At 35.8% G+C, this 24,721-nt stretch overlaps 1 protein-coding gene across 3 annotated transcripts; it reads right to left on the reverse strand.

The window, feature by feature from the left end:
- Positions 1-405: 405 nt before the first annotated feature.
- Positions 406-13,893, reverse strand: LOC122082496 (CDP-diacylglycerol--serine O-phosphatidyltransferase 1-like). Of its 3 annotated transcripts, none has more exons than XM_042650106.1 (13): positions 13,546-13,893; positions 10,057-10,249; positions 8,511-8,576; positions 8,316-8,375; positions 7,524-7,614; positions 5,846-5,900; positions 5,643-5,722; positions 5,394-5,510; positions 5,165-5,249; positions 3,992-4,083; positions 1,731-1,984; positions 908-996; positions 406-793 (listed from the first exon to the last, which is right to left on the reverse strand). In XM_042650106.1, the coding sequence occupies exons 2-13, from the start codon at positions 10,215-10,217 to the stop codon at positions 666-668; spliced, it is 1,278 nt and encodes a 425-aa protein (XP_042506040.1). In that variant the 5' UTR covers positions 10,218-10,249; positions 13,546-13,893; the 3' UTR covers positions 406-665. The 3 variants fall into 3 exon arrangements, with proteins under 3 accessions (XP_042506040.1, XP_042506039.1, XP_042506038.1); XM_042650105.1 differs by lacking the exon at positions 13,546-13,893 and adding an exon at positions 13,118-13,426; XM_042650104.1 differs by lacking the exon at positions 13,546-13,893 and adding an exon at positions 10,369-13,090.
- Between the last annotated feature and the right edge of the window lie 10,828 nt (positions 13,894-24,721).

Raw genomic sequence — 24,721 nt, forward strand, 5'->3', positions numbered from 1 at the left:
CTATTCGGAGAATGCATACAAAATACACATCTATAGATTCAAACCACCACTCCACACTTTGAAACTGAACGATGGTTTCCCACTTTCCCTCACTGTGAATGCTCAATTCTTCCTTCTACTCTATGTCCGATACATTAGTGTCTTCTTAGTATTATTACAAACAGATCACATCCAGTTTAAGTGTCCAGACCAAAACTTTAAATACCCACGAAGTAACAATTCCATTCCAAAGAGATGAAGCACCCGAACAATGTAAACAGTTTTTCTGGAAAGAAAAAAAAATGATACGGCATATGGCCGCATGAATGAAGTTTGATATTCTGTTGTATATATTGAATGTAATCAAATCAGAAGAGAAATAGAGGTCAACAAAGTTCCATGAAAAATCAATGGAAAAGCAAAGAATAAGAGATATAACGTCGACCTCCAGTTTAGAAATGTTCTCCGATTTGCAACGTTAGCAAAGTAGAAACTAACACTTGGAAATAAAAGACATCTTCCACTACTTAACAGGAAAAATCAACCATTCTCAACATACTAAATTGCTTCCCTCTACTTAAAAATAACATCATAAAATTTACAGATCGTAAAGGTTATATATATGTACAAATTGGAAGGATATTAATAAAATAAGAATTAAAAAATGGGGTAACAGAAATGCAAAATCATAGCCTTTTTCTACCCAAAGTTTGATGCAACTGCCAAGACCACACCATCAGGAATATCATCAGGGCTACCCCCACAGAAACCCAGAAGAATACCAACCACACAGGCATTGAATTTGGAAATAAGCCTGAAGTAAGCCAAGAAAATATCAGATATGACAAACTATATTTATATATATATATATATATATAACTGACAATTGTAGAGACACATTAATAGTGATATCAATGGGATAACTCACCATGGCCAAACTTGATGCATATAAAGAACTCTACTATGCATATGGCAAGGGAAAGCCAACAAAATGCCCCTACCTTCTTTATTGGTTTTCTGAAATCAACACATTAAGAAAAAGTAAAGCTTGGTTGAGTAGATAGAAATTTTGCCTGTGTGAACATACTACAAATACACCTACATGCATGTAGCTTTGGGTGGGGAAGTGATTAGTCACTGATGCCATATGTTTTAACGGGTTAAAGAACCATAATTATCAAAGCACGGATTATAGGTCCCAACTAAAAGACTACCCAGACCAAATATCATGTAAAACCCCAAGGGGGTAGCTGAATTGGCAAGGGACCTTTGCATCAGGAAGCGTGTGGTTCTGAGTTCGACTCCTCTTACCTCCTTGGGGACACTCACGGGGGTGTTTAGTGCTCTTCACTGCTTTCAGTGAAAGTTGAATGCTTCTCATTCAATCCTGGTATGACCCGGTCCATGCGGTTGTGGGGTCAATATGGACCCGCGGGACTAGTCAGGCCGAAGGCCTAGATAACCGTCATTAGCCAAAAATAAAAATAAAAAACCCAGACCAAATATCATGTTGACGGATAATTGCAGCCCATTATTTTAATCTTTGTTATTTGAAAGTGAAGAAAACATATTCATTCAATTTTAAACAAACAAATTCATTATCAGATAGTAAAAGCATCCTAACACGTTGCTATAGGGCAACAGGAAATATAGTAGGCACTACCCATTCGGAAGGGAAGATGATAAGTTTAGCGATTAGTCTGTGAGGTGGAATAAATAGAGAGAGAGAGAGAGAGAGAGAGAGAGAGTACCTATCCTGTAGGTATGAATTGTACTCACGAATGGTTGGTATTGCGATCAGCCACCACAAGACCAATCTATACACAATCAAAGGGTTCTGAGGAGGAATCCAAAGACAGAACTTGAGGAAGAAGGTGTTGAGCTCTACTGTCAAGAAGACAATGCAAAGGCTGAGAACTTGTATGAATCTCCACGGACCAAGCAAAGGATGCCACTCATCTTTGTCCCACTGTGCTGGTGTGAACTGTTCTAATGTTCGTTTAACCTAAAAGGCAGGAGAAAAAGATGAAGAAACAGAAATAAAAAGAAAATAGCACCAGTATGTGGAGACAATAAATTCCAGATCTAAAGTCTGTACAAAATTTGGTGCAAGCCATAGTTTCCAGGATTAAAAGGAGTAGAGAATGGAAATGGAGAGCACCAACATGCACCATTTTTTAAAGTAGTTATCCTGATATGCGAACATATCCAGCAAACTGGAAAAGAAAAGCACAGGACTTTTCACATAAAAGTAACCAAGGCGAATGTCATATTGCAAATTAAGGCAAATGTCAGATTACAAAATTAATCCAAACAACTCAAAGAAGTGTGATTTAGTTACACATATTAAAGCAGGCCTGTGTAATGCTAAAATAACATACTAAATGAAGCATCTTTTAGTAATTTTGTAGTATAAAAGTAATAGAATATAATGTGGATGTATGTGGAGAATAAGATAGATTGGAATTGCCATTCTGATTGAGATGCAAAGGAGATCAATGATTGATAATCATATTTAAAACATGATACTTTAAATATGCAGTCTAAAAGGTTTCTTTGAGTCCAGCAGGCCATGAGCCATGTTCTTTTGTCCTCAACCAGTCTAAAGATGGGAATCAGTCAAGGCAGTGCCTCATTGATCGATCATCAAGACTATGATCAACAGAAAGGACATTAGCTTTTTATTCAATTTGCTGCAATAACTTTTTCCCCCATTTTGTCAGACAGTAGTATGGTCTCTGGTCCTATAGCCCACATCCCATACTCATCTGGAAAAATTCTGCCAACAGCAATAGGGAACATGGGAGAAGTGCACTATCCGGTTGTGTTTGACCTAAAAAAGTCTACTACTTCTAGCGGCAAGAATTCAAGGCACAAACTCAAACACATGTGACGCCAATTTGAATGTGGCTGAACTCAATCATGTATTTGCTGATCCACAGTGGATATCACCATTCAACCAGTGAGTATGTTGTCAAGGTGGAGTTTCTTTGCCAAATCATTTTGACAACCCAGCACTATGTATTCACATATAATAAAAGTTTCCCTCCAAAAGAAGAACTCTCCTATGCCACATTAGTTTACATGTAAAAGTTTAGCTTATGCTTTTTATTCAGGCTCCTACTGTGGTCTTGAATTCATGGTATGGTCATGCAGAATTAAGGATTCTACTATCCTACAGGGATTGGCTAGTACTTCTCATATTGGCTAGTCCTTTCTGAGGGCTTCCTAGTAATCAGATGTTGGATCATTCTGCACATTATTTTAAATTTTAGAAGGGAAGAAAAAAATTTGGGGCATTTTCAAACCCTTTTTTTTTTTGTGGGGGGGTGGTGGGATGGGGTAAACTGGCATTTTCAAACTAATATTTGCAAATAATGAACCGGATAATCTTGAACATGTACTGCCCTTCTTGATATCAGAACCTGTTAACCAAATATGCATCTCATTTAGAGTTCGCAATTGTAATGGCTCAATCTGATATACTTCATACAAATGTTCAATACTGATACATAATTCAGAGGTAAATATTTCATATTACATAAAGGTGAACTTTGTATGTCATTCATAAATTGTTCACGTCACTTATATTACTAAATAAATGACACAGTAATGCACTGGACAAAAGAATTACAATGTAACATGCTTTTCCAAGTTTAAATCATATATCAGTTTCATGTTTATCGAGAAAAATTCTCTGTATGGCATCAATAAAATTGCTTCTGAAAAGACGTAGCATAAGCTAAAGCAAAGTTACATCACTTCTTACACCACCAATTGGTTGAAATTACAATTACGATATATTCTTAAAAAACCTTTTGGAAGTTGCAGAAATGCCACAAAGTATGGCACCATCTGTATACAATTCGCATTCATTCCCCAAGTTCCTAGTGCTACTGGTTATTGATCCCAGGAACATATTCAAACAGCATTTTAACATTTCCCTCAATAGAAAGATCCTTAAAAGGGCAAACTTTACAAACACAATATGTCACACACATTTAGAACATACCTTGCCAATCATATCTGGTTGTCGACTTATACCAACCCACTCATATGTTTTCGCATCGAAGTAACGGACAGTACGCATTCCAGCCCAGATACCTAGATGGTGAGTAATGGATAATTATAACAGAAACTAATGTAATATGATGATCTAATGGCCAGAATGAATGTGCCATACTAATTAATAGAATTAGCACTCTGACTCTGAAGTTTCAAATATTCAATTAAGATATTAATTTAGCACTGAGCTTTTCATCTGACTTTTTAGGATAGTGATCATACAAATTAGGAAGCAGTTAAAACTGCTTGGCCTTCCAATTCCTTTCCCAGAGATGAAATCTAATATAATTGTACTACTCAATGCAAAGAAAGAGATTTCCCATCAGAATAATAACAAATTTTGGTAAACTGAAAGACATGACACTAAATCCATAACAGAAACCAGCAACAAAAAACTGTGTTCTTTTATATTTTTCCCATAATGGAAAATACGTTCTCAAACAACAAAAAACTACAAAGAAACAGAAGGATGGTTAGAGGTATAGCCTAAGAAAGAGTTGCTGGTCAATAATTTGTCCCGGATAGCAGATTCCAATAGAGCATTTGATCTCATTATTAGACTTTGGTCTTTTATGGTATTATCACATTTGTGAAGGTAACACCATAAAACTAACGAAGCTTCACACACACACACACACACACACACAGATGAATTCAAATAAATTTCAAAAAGAATATTAGGAAAAATATCTGCGGGAAAATTGAAATAGTAGAAACGAGCAACAAAATAGTTGTAGAGGATCCCCCCATTACAAAACGCTTTACAACCTGGTATGCTCCAGTGGACTCAGATATCAACCCAAATGGGCCCATATAAGCGATGACGATTGTTAACAACGCTTGGATTTGAGAATATTGTTCTTGACATTTTGTGCAGACTATAGAAATTTAAGCAGCTGGCCTCTATAGTAACAGGCAATGCAGATTCTCATAGTAAAGTAGTTTCACAATCTAGATCATATATTAGTCCATGACATTAGCTGGTCCTGAGAATATTGTCTGAGTTAGCAAAAATCACATCCTCTACAACATTCTAGACAGACATATAAGAGTATATTGCTGAAGACGCAGGTATGAATCAACAAAGCATGAAACAGGAAGAGAGATTCATGGGTTTTACCAAACCAATTGCAGATTAGGATATCCAGTATGACACTGTCCCACCAGCACTCATTGAAGTTTGGTAACATGTGACGAAATGTGAGCTGCAATTTTTAGAATCCAGAAACAAAAACTTAGCAAAGACTGCCAACTCCCTCCCCTCTTTCCTTTCGAGACATCTGAAAGTAGGAATCGGAAAAGGAATCATATGAATCACCAAGACAATGTAGTTGGTGAAAGAAACAAACCTCCATTAACTCAAACCCAATTGACAACACCCACAGAAGGGGCTGATTGCGAATCATTATGGCCTTGCCCCACCATCCAAAAATATGAGCTAGAACAAACTCATCAAACAAGGTCTCCTACAAGAACTAAAAATGAGCTCAGTGCCATGTGGTCATCTAGACAATGTGGCAAATTGGCATGTATGTCATAAATCAAGGTACAGCAGAAGGAAATTAAAGAAAACGGATTTGTGAATGAAGACATCATACATAAACATTCTTAAACCTGTTTGTGGGATTGTCCGGAATATAAATTCGGCAATCCGATCCATACGATCTTTCAGGAAGTTCTGCAAGTTGAGAGGACAAATAAAAAACATGTACAAGACCAAACTCGTAATCAATTAGTCATATCCTGAATTATGTGCCAGGAAATGAAAGAAGCAAAAGTTTGCATATCTTAAATGCATTACCAACACCAAGATCAGGATGTAGAAATTTCATGAACTGCCGAGCATCATTACGATTCTGCCAAACCAAAAGACAGAAGGAGAAGCAGATTAGAAAAGGCAGGAGTACGCAGATATTGCAGGCTGAAGTTAAGCAGTTTCACAACCCAGATCATTTATTTGTCCATAAATTGAATCATTCCACAGAACCATCTGATTTGACAGCTCAGGCTGCCAGCATGGAGAAGAGGGTTTGAATCTTAAAAGTGGCCACCTTCTACAAAAAAGCCAGAGGTTAAGGCCATTTCCAATCCACCCACTCTGGGACCTGGTGAAAGTAGGGCTTGCACTAGCCTACGGGCCTATGCTTTTGTCCATGCATGCATGCATGCATGCATATGTATACAAACATATCCTGGCCTAGCAAGAAGAGGGTGATGCAAGTTAAACTGTCAAAAGCTTCAAAAGGAAAAGGGGAAGGCCAGCAAGGACCTGGGTAGAAGTGGTATAAAGTAATGGAAGAGATGGACACATATAGAGTTGAATGGCAAGAAAGGGTTCGTGTAGCCAACCTCAAGCAATTGGAATAAGACTACTTTATATGTATATGTGTTTGTGTCTCCAGCCAAGGAATCATCTCACCTATTATGATATAAGACCAAGCCGGGTGCAAATGAAATGGATGCCTGCCAATTTTTGGCTTGGAAAAGGCCCTTGAATGGCTCAAAGCCGCTCCAGCAAGCCAACCATATACCAACGCTCAAACCGTTAAATAAATCTAGTTAAAGAAGTTCAAAAGAATACTCAAATGTCAAAACTTCTTTACATCAGTGTCCCAACTTTTTCTTTCTCCTTTTCCTTTGTTTCAACCAGAGTAGAAGATAGAGGGGACTGGGGATGGGAAATTATAAGTCCCACTTCAATGTCCAAATCTACTACCTTCCAATGAAAACCTGCTTGATTATTTTTTAAGTCGAACAACTCCTAGATCTGTAGTGTGGTATCAAAACTTATACGGTCACCATGACATACCTTAGTTTTCTTCATCTATACAACAGCCCCCAAGTCAGAGCCAGAGCCACAATGGCAACAAACTGCCATGTACAAGGCAAGCCAGGCTTAGACGCTCCATAGCTAGACCAGAGTCACCAGACAATATACATGAGTTATTAACCAGAGTGGGCACCTGGCCATCAAAGAGGCTGGTTCAGCTATAACCTAGATTTTTTGCTCAAAAAAGCCAAAACAGAGAAGGCAATGAGCAGCTGACTTCGCCAGTTTTTTCTTTTTCATATTGTATTCATAAAATCAGCAGCTGATTTTCTCTGGTTATAACCATCTTGAGAAACTCAAACCATTTCTTTGCCTTGAATAAGATTGTAAAGATGCTCACTAAGATATTATTATTATTAGTTCCCAAATAATTTACCATGCGCATGCAATTTGTTCAGTATTGTAAATAATGACATCTTTAGAAGGAGTTCGCTTTCCTTATTTAATTGCAATTCGCTAAGGTGATAAATAAAACACAACTCATGGCTGTAATAAGAGTGAAGAAATAAGCTATAGTTTAAGTGACCTTAGTATGAAGCTGCCAATCCAATATCAATTAACAACATTCAAATAGATTATATCAACAAGGGTGCATAGTTAACCAGCACAAGCATGCTGCTATAAATTTGAGCTCCGAAATGAAACCAACCTGAAAGAGCAAAAATGTAAGTGCCACAAGGTAAACAACTGCCATTCCATGGACTAAGCGCCAAATTGCAGGATGTGGCCTAATAAGCACTCTGCACGATGGAGAGAGTTGGGAGGGGGGAGAAAACAGTTAATGATATTAAAGTAGTCAGTTAATTATCTGTGTATCACAGAGCTATATGGCTATAAGAAACAACAATGTGTTTATAATTTTTTTTCACAATTATAAAGAGAGAGAGAGAGAGAGAGAGAGAGAGAGAGAGAGAGAGAAATGAGCATTGTCCAGTGAAGGATATAGTGGTTTTCTCCATCAATCCCTCAGTCACAATATAAAATTTACGTCATCGACCCCGCCTCCCCCCCTTTCCTTTTTTTGGATAGGCAACAATAGAAATATAATAAGTCAACCAGAAGAAGGATACAAATCAGGGAACAAAAGAAAGAGCCCAAAAGAACAGAATGAAAATAGTAATGTTCAGCAACTGCATGTACTTTGCACAATAAATATCAAAATTTTGGTCAAGGGGCCCACATTGAATTATAAGAAATTTTGAATTTTGGCTGAAATAGTTGAAATGAATTTTCCAAATATTTTAAAAACAAAATATCAAAAATAATTTCAGCTTCACAAACCTAGCAAAAACCAAAATTTTGGCAAAATTTAATCTATGATCAACATTGCAAAGTAAGATTAAAAGCAGAAAGAAATGTAGTAGGCCTTTATTACATTCTCAGCTATGTTATAGTTATAGTAAATCGAGAATGTTCCAAACAATAGGACTCTGCCACTCACGTTGATGGTGCTTGAAGCAAGCAATAAGCTAGAAAGACCGCAATCATTGCCCATACACCCCTGTTTAAAAAGAAGAAGAAATCCTGAGAACCACCATTTGGTTTTGTGTAGTGATAAAATAATAACAAGACAACATGCAATAATAACCTTTACATCAGTAAAAACTGAAGCACCTGTGAGATTAAACAAATATACCTCTTCACAGATCTAACGCGATCATCAGATGAACTGTTATCTGGGTCAAGAGCTCCACTTGCCCAACTGTAAGCATAAGTTGTCAGAATAACCATTTATTAATTCAACCAGTTCTTCAAAAGCAAAAAAAGACAACACTGGAAGATCTGCAGAAAGATGTGGAATTTCAACCAGAAAACAAATGAAAGAAACAAAAGTAATGGAAATTATGTAGAAAAACTGTCGAATCTTGCCCCTCAGTGATGTAATTTGGGTCAAATTAAAAATAAATAAATAAATAAATAACAAAAAATCCCATCCAAGCCCCACTAGTTTTTAAATGGACAAATCTATCTATACTCAACCCTGAAAATGTAAGGGTGAAGAGTGGAAGGAGCTAGCAGGGCTTTCGTAAAAGAAAAATGAGTTGGACCAGCTCAGATTTGAGCACACCTGTGAAATATCAAACTATCAGACCCCATTTGGATTATAGAAAATGTTATGTCAAAACTTTTTCTTTTAATAATGCTTTATTGCTTTTAAATGGAATTAAAAAAAAAAAAATCCTTTTGACTGAAAATCAGATTTGAACTGTGGGGTTCTAACTACATGATATAAGACTTAGATCACAGTTAATCAGCAACAAAGCCAACAACAATTTAAAAAATAACCCATTTAAGTATGTCTAAATTTTACATAAGGCCCAATTTCAAGTTTATTACCAGCCCAATTCAGGTCCAGCAGAGCTCTACGGTTTTGAATTGCCAGTAATGACATTATTTAAACAATCAGGCTCAGCAATAGATGGTTAGCAGCAGAATTTAATCAATTTAATAGAACTCACTGAAATATCCCTCCCTTGGTTAATATTTCATTCTTCAATCAAAATTTGCCAAAATCTGATTCCACGAAATTTACACAGGAGTAGTGAATCCTGTTCCTTTGTCAGTCCTTTGTCTTACAGAACCTTCTTGTAATATTCAAGAATATAAGTGGGATTCAAAAAGAAAACAAAAGAATTCTATTCCCTACATGTCTTTCTTCTTCTACCTCTTCTTGAGTGATGCAAACAAACATAAAGATACCACAGAGGACAGAGGAGTATAAATTAGTGCCACTGAAACTAGTAGAGTCCTGACTTCATGCAACAATAAAAACTTAGAATTAATTGTATTCTTAATCTGATAATCATTAAATTTACTTCTCTCCATTAATAATAGGACAATATCCTATGAAATTCATTAAAACCAACTAAAATCTCAAGCCTCACTACATACTAAAAGGATATGGAATTATGAGTCGAGAAATAGTCTACCCAGCAAAAATATTTTATCGAGGAATAAGAACAGGAATTTCTACACTCGCAGAGCATACAAGAGTGAGATTTAGTGATCCACTCTAGATGCTGGACAGAAGAGCACACAGGAATTTTTGTTCAACCATAGAAATAAAAAGGGTCTCATAACAAAACTGCATAATTTTATACCCTCCATATAATCAGACAATGAACTAGTAAATTAGGCCGGATATTTAACATGAGAACAACTTCTAGACCATTGGCACTCACATAAGAAGGCATGCACCAATAAATAGCAAGGAAATAGTACGAGGCTTGTATGCCCATGCAGTCCAAGGATCCAGTTCTTCAGCATCATTTGATGAGATCTTAACACTCTTTTCTTGCACAGTACGATCCCTTCTTGTTTTCCTATGACCATTAGGTTCCATCGACCAATCAATCAAGAAGTACAATTTGTACCCTGAAAATTACAGGAGATTACATAAAATGACAAGCAGATAACAGCCTGTTATGAGTCGTAAAAGTCTCACAAAGAATGTTCCTCTAACAGCTAAAATAAACTGAAACATTATTGCTCACGTAGTGGAGAAGCTTCACAGCATTTTAAAGCCAAACAGACCATGTAGATGCTAAGCTGAGATATTACAAAATTGTCACATTCTCAAATAGATCCCAAGAACAAGAACCTTTTTGTTTCACAAAAATAATCAGTTAGTACTTGTTTGCAAGCAGAGGAGTCAATAAGGGCTTTGCATATCATCATATAATAAAAAATGTTAAAAGTATATGCAACTTTTTCTAAATTTCCACAAAGTTTACCTATTTTTAACGATGGTGTGACTAAAAATTGGGGGTATGCATAACTTCCAACTCTCTCTTTGTGAAAGTTTCCAACATCAGAAATTTCTAAGGAAATGTTAATGATTTCACAGGAAATCTAATACTGAGCTACGCCCACAATATACCCCATTTTCTGCCATAACTTTGTATTTTTTCTAGAGAAGCAACTCCATTTCAAGCTTATGTGGTCGATAATATTTCTATTTTTTCATTTATTCTTGTTTTATCTAAAAGTACATAAAAAGTACTCAGAATATATTAACTTCAAACACAAATAAAATAAATATACGAAGGGGTCTATCACAAGTAAATGGCAATAGGGTTGGTATTTAAATGCATAGATCAACAACCATGTCAACATCAATGGCCACAGGATGCTTGTTAAGACAGTGGCGCTTATGTAACATCCACTAAAATGGTATGGACACCAGTACATGCTGCTGCTGAGTATATGGCCTGATATAATAACATCATTATATCACATTGCACCATGTGAGGAACCAATACTATAATTGCCTTGGTCATAAATAAGATAACAGGTTTAAAAAGGCATTCAAACTCATATTCATATATTGATATATTATTTGACATACATTGATGTCCTGTATTTATGGATCCTGACAGTAATCATCTATTATCTCAACCTTTACTTAATAGTTAAAGCATTGAAATCTTACAAGTACTGATACTTCCCAATTCAATTAACACAACAAAATTTAATATTTTGAAACTTTACAACAAAATTTCAGTTACTCCCAACGGGAAAATTATTAGCAATACCAAAATTTATTCCCAATGACACACCTAACTACAAGATATGAAATAAAAAATGAAAATCTGGTGGAAACAGTCAGTGGGCTATTCAAAAAACCTAAACCATGCATATAAATGTCATCCCACGGAAATATTAGGGTATTCAATCACAGGCAATTCACAGCCTTGTACTCCATACAGATTTAAGGAAGACAAATTGAAAATGTCATCCCAAAGGCCAATGTCTGAACAAGGTGGAAATGGACAGTTATTTCCCAACCACATCCTTATATTCATCATGGTATGCTTATCATATGGTAAGTTCAAACTAAAGCAACCAATAAAAGAAATCACAAGTACCAATTCACAAGGAAGTTTCATGGGCAGGATAATGTAACTCCCATGAACCAGATAGTGAATACAGTTTAATTACTATCCTTTGAAGATAAAATCAATCAATATCATAAATAAACCAATAAATTAAGAAGAAAAAACGTACATAGATGTCTAAAATTGCAAACCAAAATACTTTCATTACTTGCCTTGACTCACAGTATCTGATTTTCACTATTTCAAATTTCAAGTTCACCTGCTACAGTAACTATTAAACATCAAGGGTGTTTCCAGTAGACCAAAAACATTCTAGACACTGATTACTATCATCAGTAGTTATTTTTTTATGCAGTCATATCACAAGTAGTTGTAACCATATTTAGTAGATTAACAATTTTCCACATTGACTGCTGTGATAGTGAATTCTGCCTTACCTTTCATTTCTAGTTAACATTGTAATTAAATAATAATAAAAAAAAAATTCCAATGGAGACGGTGTCAGATATTTTACTACACGGGTAGCATGTTTTTTCCACGTAGACAAAGGATTTGGCAAGTCTAACAAATGGATAGATGGGGAGTTTACTTGGATAAACCATATGTCAATTTGGGAGAACATGTGACCCACCATGTATGGGGTTTATAGACTTCATGAATGGTATTCTCATCACATAAGATTCGAATAACAAGTTACGTATGTGACGGGATTTTGGTCCATATCAAATTGAACAATCTACAAAGCTCATTATATCCGCATACATTAAGAACAGCACTTGAAATTATCACCTAACAAGTGTCAAGGTACAAGTAAATAAAAACCAAATTTATGGTATTCACTAATAATCAAATAAGGTAGCTGAAAACTTATTGGGTTTCTTCTTATTATTGGGCTCCTGCTATCCTCATCAATTTCCCCGGTCAACAAAGCCCAAAATCTTTACAGATAATAAAATAACAGGATCACACCATTACCATACAGCTTTAAAGTAAACATTACACAAAACAGTCACACACAGATTATGCACATAAATCAACAATCATAACACAGACTTAGCAGACTTGAGTAAACCAACTTAAGAACTTCAGGAGCACTTAACCATGAATGAACAAATACTGCAGAAATTAATACAGATTAACAACCAAACACCTTTCAACAGTGAACACTGAAGATATGTTCATTAAGATGTACTAGAACTTAACCCCCTATCAAATCATCAGAATTCATAAGCAAAAGGAAAATGAATTCAACCTTAATCATTTCAAGAGGCAAAAATACGAAAGAATAAGGAGTCAGAGTACAAGCTAATGAGATCATATCGCATGTGATAACAAATAAAGATTAAAAAAAAAAGGGAAATTTGGATTAAATCATACAAACAGTATAAAAAACACACAAACATACCTTCCATAAGTCTTGCTCCAGAAGAAAAAATGAAAAACTTAAAATAAAATAAGAAAAGACCAAAATTCTCAAACCGAAAGCAAACATAAACGCGTCATATCCTATCATACATATAAAAGTACAGATAATAAAACCAAAGACCATTAAAAACAAATCAATTACGTACAGCAGATACGATGAGACTTCCTAGAGATTAAATAAAACAATGACGACGACGACAAAGAAGAAGAAGAAGAAATTCAAACAGGTGAAGAGGAAGAGGAGATGATAGTTGAAATGATTAAAAATGAATAAAATTAAATTAAATATAATGAAATTAAAAACAAAAACAAAAACAAAAAAAAAAGAAGTAGAAGAAGAAGAGTCGAGGAAGAAGCAAGCAGGAAGGAAAAGGTATCGTCTTTCCTCAAGAGGGGTGCTACACTTACGTAGAAGAAGAGGGCGACAAGCTAGCCCTAGCCGTACGATGAGAAGACGAGAAGATCTCTGCCGTTGAAGAGGGTAGGATTCGCACGGTGAGATTTAATGATAAGAGGGACTCATCGAAACCTGCAAGGGATGATGAGTAAAAGCTCTCTCTCACTCTCTCTAATCTGTAATATATTTTCTCTCTCTCTCTCTCTCTCTCTCTCTCTCTCTCTCTCTCTCTCTATAAATCTGTCTCTCTCTGCTGGCACGAACGCGAGAAACCTGTGACTCTGCTCTGCAACAACAACGGGAAAAAGGCTTTGGAGAAAATGAAACCGGAAAGTGGGAGAGAGAGAGAGTAGGACGGTCAAACTGAGGTGTGAAGATCTTTATTACTTAGATACGCTTTAAATAAAGCACTGTAGTCCTTTATGTGCCAAAATTACCCCTCAAACTTTTTTATTTCCTCTTTTTTTTTTTTTTTTTTTCTACCCTTTCGTTTTTTCGCTTTCATTTTATGCAAAACCACAAAATTATCTAACACAACCATTAAAGGGTGAAAATGTCCCACTCAATGCCATTTAAAAGGCCAATGGGTTGGTAACCTAGTGGAAGAAAGCCCTTGCCCCATCATTATTCAAGTAGATCTGTTATAAGTTTAAGTTGGCACATCTCACTATCACTCATTGGTCTTGTGAATCCATTGCTTGTTGTATAGGGGCTTCGGTTCAAAGATTTTGATCACTATCACAGAGTATCATTTTTTCTTACCACAGAAAAAAGGGTCATTTAAAGTGTGAAAATGGGGGATCCGGCTCCTCTCCTATTCAGCAAGGGTGGTAGCGCACATCCAAGGTGTGGTGCACACACGCATGGATCTCAACATGCGGGTATGTGCCTCGAGGTGCTCCAAGTCATCGAATGTGCCATGCCACCTCTAACACATCATAGAGGAGCCTCATCCGAAAATGGGTATTTGTAAAAACAAAAGGGACAATTGTTAACACTTGACACCTAAAAAGCACACAAATGAACATACATACAAAGGATCTCAACTTGTTGAATCTACCTGGCGGAGTCTTACTAGCCAGATAATATGCAACTAACATGTTAGATTTATCCTTTTTACGTAACAGACTTAAACCAGTCAAAGGAAACCAATCCAACAATAGAACAGAGGGATCCCAAAGCCATCCTTGTTTATATCCCCGCATCAACCCTTGAAAATTCAGAATTCATAAAGACAACTAATGGTTGAAGGTAGAATGGTTAGACAAACAAAATGTGGCCAACCCACTACCAGATTTAGGGTCATAGCTGCCATTACACAGCAGGACATGTTGATCCACAGATAATATAGACTTTAGGTAAATATAAGAAATTAGAAAAATTGGTAGGGAATCTTGAGACAGGTCATATTCAGTAGAGGTGACTATAGGTTGAGTAGTTTAACTATGGGAATTTAAAATATTAACTTCATCTTGTAATCCTAATGGTCCTCCTGCCAAACATGTTTACGAATCTCACATGACAAAGATGATGCCAGTGAGATCCAGATTCTTGTTACAAAGACAACAAAAGACAAATATATAAAAACCTCGAAAGCCTTTTTTTTTTTTTCCCCGCTAAAAAGAAAGACTTGTCTTAGTTCGAAGGCCACCATGCAAAAAATTTCCTCATGAATATCTTAAACTTGGGATGAATAGAGAGACTTCCATAATTAATGAACTGATTAGAAACCATAGGCCCATTCCACTTTTTACCAAAAAGTAAAAAAAATGTGAGTTTTTGTTAAAAGGAGGAACACTCAATTGAACGATTATAGCTTCATTCCTCACTTGAGAGTCAATTTAAGGAGAGAGAGAGAGAGAGAGAGAGAGAGAGGTAATCTAGAACACTCGATCGAATGATTACAACTTCATTTTCCAGCTGAGAGTCGATTTCAAAAAGAGAGAGGGAGAGAGGTAACCTGGGTTCGGTGGGAGAAGAGGGAGGAGAGGATTTGTTTCAATGTTTCAAAAAAGCAAGGAGGTTTTGATCTGGGATGATGGATCAAGAGGGATAGAGGATCTGGATCAAGTTTGTGAGAGAGTTAAATCCGCCAGAAGCATGGCCTTTTTCTCTCTCTCTCGATCTTACCATCCACATCAGCACCTTCATGTGTCACTTTCTAAAGGTAGAATTGGAAGTAATTGCAAGATGGGAGAATTAGAGAGGATATGGATCCAAGGTAGCCCCCCCCCCCCTTTCTTTCCCTCGTCCTCACATGAAATGAACTCGTTATTTCTTTATGTACTATTTCATCGCATCTAATTGGTTCATTCAGTTGCACCACTTGCTTAGAAAACCATCCCCTTTATTAAAATGTCTAAGATGTCCTTTTTAGTCAAATTGTTCAGACGACATGAGAGGAAGGGAAGAAAGGAGACCAGCTCCACAAATTTTTTTTCATTGTTGATTATTCAGCTATTAGAATGATTTAGATGGTAAAATTAGTTTAGTATGATTTCGAGGAAATAAAAAAAAAAAAATTGTTTTTTATATTAGTTTGTGTTTAGATGATAAGAAAAGAAAATTTTAGTAAGACAAAAATCACGATGGAGGTAAAGATTGGTTTGTCTTTCTCTTTCCTCAATTTTTTTTTTAACCTTCCAATTAAACTTATTAGGGAAAAGTGACTTTGACCAGTGAATGTAGATCATGCCCTCCAACATATATATATATATATATATATATTTGTTTTATTACTTCCACGAAGACAATTCAATAACTAATGTGATGTGAGGAGCGTGGGCTAACCACCAGCTCTTCCTTTGTATTATTTATTAAAAATATGTGAAACTTAATTATAGAAACCATATCAAACTCATTAAAAATTAGGGAGAGAGTTATCTTAAAAAGTAGTATGGTCCTCACGTCAATGTGGAGGCCAATTTAAGCACATATGGAAGCATCAACAGATATGAGATTTCTATTTTTCATGAAGGGTGGGTTGGTCATTTTGCCTCTAATGTGTTTGAGTGTCGAAACCATACTACCTTTCAAGTTTTTTTCCCAAAAAAATTAAATAAAAAAAATCCTATTTTTCAGTTTGATCCCACTAAGGATCTGCCCTCTTAAAAATTTGAACAAATATAAGGAAAAGTTTTACTTTTTTTGTGAATCATTCAGTTTTGGTTTAAAAGATTAAATTTTATAATTTATTATTATTTTTCTCCTTTATTTGAAACTTGGTGCTTTTGGTAAAAATTGATCTCAACCAAAATCGATAGTTTTTCAGTTCATCATCTAGTTTAGTTTTGAAAACTATGTGTGAAATAATAATTTAGGGAGAAAGCAACCTCTACATGAGCATATATGACTCCTACACCCCGACATATGCCCCTATGAAACGATAAATCTAATTTTTATGAAAGATTAAAAAATTATCTCTATTGATGTTTCCACAAGTATTCTTGTGGGCCCCTTACCGGTGTAAGAACCACACTCCCATACAAAAACTCGTCTCTAAATATTGTTTTATTTTTTTTTTGTTTATCATATAAATTTAGCCTTTCTCTTCATAGTTTAGCAGCAGTTCATGAACTTCAGGCTATTAATTATCAGATGTCAATCACCAATTAAACCAAATAGAGTATGGGAGTGTGCTTAATGATGATTGATTTACATAGTAAGAAATGGAAAAACCAATGTGGGATCAAATGTTTCAAAATTTTTTTTTTTTTTTTTTGATAAATGCGTATTATCATCTCAATAATTGTTTCCATTTTTTTTTTCCCTTCTTTAATCGATATTATTTAGGAAATATATATGAAGTCATAGGTTGAAGTACTAGGATGCAATTCGTAGGATGGAATAGACAAACTAAGCCTCTATAGTTTTTTTTGGGTAAACACTAAGGATATGTTTGGAAGTCAAGAAAAGAAAAAAATTCAAAAAATATTGAATTTGAGGAGAGAGAGAAATGCATTGGTTACATGTAAATAAAATATATTTTTATTAATAATTTGTCTATAATAATAATAATTATAACAATAATGGAAAAAAAAAACCATGGCAACTCTAACATAAGAAACGCCCAAACTAATGAGACACAGAAAGATGAAGAAGCCCCCATCTATGTGCTCTGATTACTTTTTTCGCATGCCTTCCTATTGGTCTTATCATCTAACGTTTCAATGTCAAATCGATAGAGTTCTCTCGCCCTAATAATAACAACATGAGGTAGCTTCTATTAAAAAGAAAAACAAAAGACAAAAAACAAGATGAGGTAGCAAAAGGAAAAGGTCATTGCTTACAAAAAAAACACAATGGAAAAGGAAAGGGCCATTTGGGAAAATAATGTTGAGAATGATCAATTAATAAAAGTTGAGATCAAGTAGGGAAAAAAAAAATCTCCTGGAATTGATTACAAGTGGCCGTCCAAATCCAAACTCGGCTTTCTAATTTTATAGTTATTGCAATGAGGGCCCCTACCTCTGCCCAAATTTCTCAATAGATCTCCAATTTTAAATGTAACTTTAATGGCTTATCTATTCTCCATTAAATGGAATATCCCAAACGCGTCCCATCACGCTTCCCTGAATTGACGCAGAGAACCCTGACATGAATAAATGTCAAAGAATACGGTGACGGCGTAACATAGTATATCTAAAAATGGTAAGATGAAGCGTACAACACAAAGGGGAAAGTAAGAGGGCAATAATATTGGGAAAAAAATCGTCCGTTTTCTCATCTCTATTTTTCATGTGTTTTACTAGATGCAGAAGATGACACGTATTCAATTTATCATCAATGGTCAAGATTACATTCAGTTTACAAGTAAATTTGATTTTTAACTCAATCTTGGCCGTTCGCTTAAAGTAATGCCACATGTCATCTTCTGCAGGTAGCAAAACAAGAAAAACAATGATGAAGAAAAACAGACGATTTTGACCCATAATATTGTGCTTCGCTTGCTCATCGGGTAGAACTTACGATTCCTATCGAAGGGATGTTAGCACTTCACCTTGCACTACAATGCATACATCTATAAGATTGATAGATATAAAGCCCTCTAGTGCACGTTTGGTTTAGATTTTAATTATCAATTCTGATAGATTCATTTTTCTTTTTCAACTGAGCCAATTTGGAAGGGAAAAGAAATATGTCTAGAAAAAGACATATATATCTATTGTTTCAGAAAGGATAGAAAAAGACGTAGGTTGTGTTCTTGAAGAGAAAACTACTTTCAATCGTAGAATGGATCATTCAAGATATACAAATCTCAAATTATGAGAGAGACACAAAAAGTTAATACCCTAAATTATGAGAGAAATAAAAGGGTAATTCAAGATAGGGCAATTCTCGTTAATTTTGCACTAAAGAGTAAAGACTTTATTTATCATGCATTGCATGCATTTAAGAAGGATATTCTAATCATTTTGCAATTAAAGCATAAGAAATAAAGCAAATAAGGGTGGGGAAGAGAGGTTTTGTCATAAAGATTGAGAGGAATCAAAGAATCATAATTCATTAATATAAGTGTGTTGATGTCTACTTTATGAGGCTCGAGTAACTAAAAGATGATTTAACGATATCAAACCTATAATTGGTGGGGAGTTTGGGATCAGGGAAACCTAACCATGAGTGACTGATTGAAACGATATCTCCTATCATGTCTACATATCGTCTTGATAGTCTTCAATTCTTCAATGCTTATTAACATTGAACAAACTTCATCAAAGTGGGTCCCTGGGATTTTTTTATTTTTTTCTAATCTAGTGGTCTTTGTTTATTTTTCTAGTCTATCAAAAAAATAAATTCATTTCATCCTTCTAAGAATGTAAATATCGGGAAAAATAATAGATCTCTGAATTTAGTTACTCATATCTTGAATAAGGATGTTAAGGTAAAATTTAAATGCATAATAGATGATATACTTTTGTTTCTACACACAAAACACTGTGATCAATGCATTCTCTTGTTGTCGTCACTCATTGATGCTATGAACTATTAGGTGTGAAAAAATTTCTTTCTAAAAATATTGTGACGGGAAGGGATAGACACGCCCCCCACTAGATGGCACTATCAATAGGTATTAGGGACGCAGGATGAGACATCACATAACACATGTTACACACGGAAGTGGTGCGTGCCAACCTTTTCTCATATTTTAAATCGACATAAAATCCACATGTGAAAACCCTATCCACTTACACAGGCCAATGGAGGCAGTTATGTGGATCATGGATTTAGGGGATGGAATCAGTGCCGATATCTATTGACATTGATTCGGATCAGGTCGGGTTGGTGGGTATTGCTCGATTTTGCCCCTATTTTTTTAAAATACTAATTTTTACTATTTTACCCCTAAAACTATATGGATAACCTATCTGATATAATGGATATGATGCTCGATACTTGAAACCATGATGTGAATGCATCTAGGTGAGGGGGCAACATTGTCATATTGCATGCATTTTGGAGTGTTTCGATTTCTTACCGGTTTGGTTTGGTTTCGGTCTGGGTTTTGAGCCGGTTTCGATTTGGTTTCGGGTTCTCTTTTTTTTTTTTTTTTTTTCCACATGATGGTAATGCGGATTTTTCCAAAAAAAACAAAGTAATGTGAAAAAAAATCTATAAAATAAAATAGATATAAAAGTCAAACCAACGTGTACATAGTGGAAAGGGTCAGTTCACTGTTCATTCACGGGGAGGAAGAGAGAGAAAGAGAGAGGGAAATTTCGATCGAGTTTTCAAAAAAAGACATACTTTTTGGGACCACCTCGGAATGCGTTGCATGTCTGTCTCTGCCTGCTCCCCCGGGTTCATTAAATAACCCAAGAGCTTTATCAGTTTGTTCCCGAGACTTTGACCATTTTAGGTAAAGCCGATCTCGAGGGGATGGATTGGATTCGTGGTTGGAATCGAATCATGTGAACCGTCCCCCACGTATCAGAATCAAACGTGCTCGATCCCGATCCCGATCCTGATCCGGCTTTGTCAAATCGGGAGATCTGATCCGCTGCTACTCGTCGCCACAGCCGGATCTCAATCATCGAACCCGACGATGAGTCTCTCTCTGTCTCTCTGATGAAGATAGATCGGAGCTCAGCTGCGTAGGAATAAAATTTTTGCTGGAGATTGTCTTAGAAATGTCTTCTTCGGAGTCAGCGGAGCTATTTAAGAGTTTGGATCCTCTCCCCACAAGTGCACGGGTGGGGATGGATCTGAACCTCTTCATGGGGTTTGGGATCTTTCCTCTTGAGTTGATCAATGTTGGATTGTCATTCTATTTTAGAAATAATGTTTCATGTTAAAAATAGAATTTTCTGTTTTTATTTCTATTTTAAAATTCTATTTTGGAAAGAAACTCAAATGTTGAAATATTGTTATCATGTTTCAATATTTCTCAAATTTTTTTTTTTTTTTTTTTTTGTTTTTTTCTGATTCATTTCAAAAAAAAAGGAAAAACAATCGTGGACATCAATCGGAAGATTTAGACTGCGTTTAGTAACATTTCTGTTCCATAAATGATGTTTTGTGTCAAAAACGAAAATCTCGGTTTCTGTGTCAAAATACCGTTTTTAAACGAAAAAAATGGTATTTGGTAAATATGTTTTAGAAACAGTTTCAGAATGAAAAAACGATAGTTGTGGTGTTTGGTAAACATAAAAAACAACAAAAAATTTTCAAACTATTCCTCAATTCACTACCTGAAACTCCCTAAAAAGAGTTCAAAAAAGAACAATCTAATGGTAAAGATGACATTTTGATCATATAACCTCAAGCACAACCCCAATTGATCACAAGTCAAAATCCTAGAATTACTCTAGTCATACCACAAAAAAAAAATAAAATTTGAGATAGAAGAGAAAACGAGGACAAGAACCAGATTAGCGGGCAAGGAAGGAGTGCAAACCTGATAAGAAATAATAACAAAAAGCAATATCTAAAGCATTTTTTATTGAATAATTTCTCAATCAAAATAAAGGTGGTCATCTTGATCTGACACCACTACTTATTGTTCATTTTCCTATCTTTATCTCCCTTCCTTGTTCTTCTCATATTTGTAGCAATAGGAAAAGAAAGAGGTGCATAAAGAAACAAGGGCTAGCTTTAGTTAGAAACTTGGCGATGAAGGAGAACCCAGCTTCACCAAACTTGTAACTAGAGAAGCGATTATTGTTCCTCTGCTATGATCAACAAGCTTGAGAACAATAGAGTTGATACAATCAAAGTTGTTGCAGCACAAACACCATTTCTCAATGACACTTCAGCAATAGAGTCAAATAATGGTGTCACTCCACGACTAGCTGACGCTTGAGCCGAAGACAGAACCGATAGAGAGAGAGAGAGCTTGTAAGGAAGAGGGCTTTGCAACGGCGTGAGAGAGAGAGAGAGAGAGAGAGAGAGAGAGAGCTTGCAGCGGTTACGGTGGAAGACGAGGTCGATGAGAACTTGCAGACATTCACCAGCATGCTGCGAGGGCCCTTCAACAACCAGCAAAGGTGATGGTGGAAGACGGGTTTGTGGCAAATTATCGGGAACGATTTTATCTGGAATGAAACTGGAATGACGAAATGAGTTTTTGTTGTTTCGTGTTTCCCGTTTGTGTAGGTTTTTTTTTTTTTTTTGTTCCAAAAAAACTGTTTCTCACCACAAACGCACAAAACAATAGATTTCGTTCTATTAAAATGAAAAAAAACTCCAGAAACGTTCCAAAAGAACGATACCAAACGTAACCTTAGTTTTCTTATACTCGTAAAACAAAAAAACGCCAAAAACATTTTTTTCAAATGATTACGAAACGCATCCTCATTGTTCAAATGGAGTCAGTGTTTGAGGGGTATTAAAGGAACCCATTAAATAGGGGGTATTTAAGACATTTTATAAGGGATGCTAGTATGCTATCATGTTTCGAGTGGGGGAACATTGCCCACATGCATTTTGGTTTTTTAATGACCTTATTACCCTCTTATGTAGTGTTATGTATGAAATTATTCTGTTGTTTATTTGCACATTATTGGTGTGTTCCTCTGTACCATTTGCTCGGAAGAGACTCTCCCATATCCCAAATCTTTTATTACTATTTTTTTTCAACCTTTCAAACCGAGACTCAGAAAGCATGTGGGCCTGATCTGAGACCGATACTTCAAGCCATCCGTATTTCTTCTCATAAAAAAACTAAGAGGTGTTTCTGTAAATTAGAGAAACCTGGGGCTCTCCTAGTCATTAAGAAATAACAGCAAATCACACGTGCAACGGACTCTTAAATCTTAATGCGACGAAGAAAAAGGGAAACAAAAGCTCAGAGAGAGAGAGAGAGAGAGAGAGAGAGAGGAGGGGAGGGGTGTGTGTAATATGTAGTACAAAGTGGCAGCCGCAGTACTGGTGGGTGGGCCATTGGTTGGGTACCGAAATGGTATATGCTCAGACTGCCAGTATTAGATCCTCCTCCAGTCCAGTCACATTCCAGTCCTTTTTTATCCATGCTGATTTGGCTATTTGGTAAGGCTATGGGGAAAGTGACAGGTTTGTCATTCATGAGAGAGACTAGAGTCCATAGTGGATTAACTCATTTTTTGCTTTTCAAATATGATACTGAATTTTGGAATAATGTTCATGTCTGGTTGTGATATGTATGCTAGCATCTCTATGTGTCGCTCGCTTTCTGCCTATGACATGATATATCTACACCTTATTATGGTAGGGGAGAAATACAGGGAGACACTGGCGTATGTTACACAGCTGGACAGGTAATTCAATATTTTAAAATTCGTTTCTGAATCCAACACTTTAAAATTTAGCATTTTTTCTTTTCATGAATAGTCACCTGAAGAATTTTTTTTATCGCAAATAATGCGACAATAATATGATTAGACTCTCATATATGTCATCATAACTTTTATCCATTTTATTTTTTCCTATAGGGTGGGCATGCTTGAGATAAGTTAATGGAGGATAGACACAACACACAAGGGAGGAGGGACAGCCATAAGTAAGAAGGTCTTTTCACTAGGAGAGGGGAGATAGTTAGACACATGGTTGAGCAGCCCGACGGCATGCAAAGCCTATTTCCCTTTTTCTTTTTCTTTTTCTTTTCACCCATATTATAGGGTTGAAAATACTATTCCCCATTACTAGTCAAAAGGGTTAGATCACTATGGTGGTGATTTGGGTTTAATACGGTAGGGTGCTTCCTCTTGTTGTGAAGTTGTAAACTTAGAAGTTTTAGGCTTCTTTTGATTATCCTTCGCCTTATTCCAAAAGTTCTTTAAATCAATGATAAAAAATATATTTTACTATCTAGAATTTTCATTGTTTTTTCTTTTTGCATATTTTTCAGGTAAACATATTAATTGATAGAAAATTTTAAATGAAAAGAAAATTGGTAATAGTACTTCTTTTCACCAACTACAACATGATTTTTTTAATACTTTATATTTAAAAAATAATTTAAATTACATTTAATAAATTTGAGGGAGAGGGTTGAACATGACTTTAGCTTTCCTGGAACTAGCAGCTCAAACAATGGTGGGAGGGCCCAGGGGCATTGAGATGCAAGGGGCATTGAAGCTATTTCAAAAAGAGAGAGAGGATGACATAGGCTAAAACACCCCAAGAGTGTGGAGAGTGACACAGGCTACACACCCTAGCAACATGCCCAACCATTACTCTAATTTTAGTTATCATATATGATAAGAATTTTAGGTATATCATACAAAACTACTAAAGGTCAATTTTTCTTCCCCAACAATGATGTGATGCTATGATTAGACTCTTGTAGAAAGTTCCATCATTTGATTCAAACCCCCCTATTGTAAGTGGCCGAACCCATCCTTCTCCAATCCAGTCAGATATGAAAATTTTGGTCCTTAACAACTCCTCTTTCATTTTTAAACTTCTCACTTTCTTTTCCCTTCCCCTTATTCCTTGCTTTATTAGTTCATTCATTCATTCAAGCCCAAGACAAGGCAGGCCATCCCACTCCCCACAGAGTACAGACTAGTACATAAAGAGATTCATAGCTCTGTTTACCTCCTGATATACCCAAATATCTACAGCAACACCTCCATTATTACTTCAGCTAGTACAAGACATACATACCTTACCCCATTACAGAGAGTTATCTCCTGAACCCTTCTCTGATTATATCTCATCCTTATCCACCACTTTTATCTTCTTCTGCTAATTAATTATTAGGCTTTCCTA

The sequence above is a fragment of the Macadamia integrifolia genome, chromosome 6 (assembly GCF_013358625.1).
Source record: "Macadamia integrifolia cultivar HAES 741 chromosome 6, SCU_Mint_v3, whole genome shotgun sequence".
Taxonomy (NCBI): Eukaryota; Viridiplantae; Streptophyta; class Magnoliopsida; order Proteales; family Proteaceae; genus Macadamia; species Macadamia integrifolia.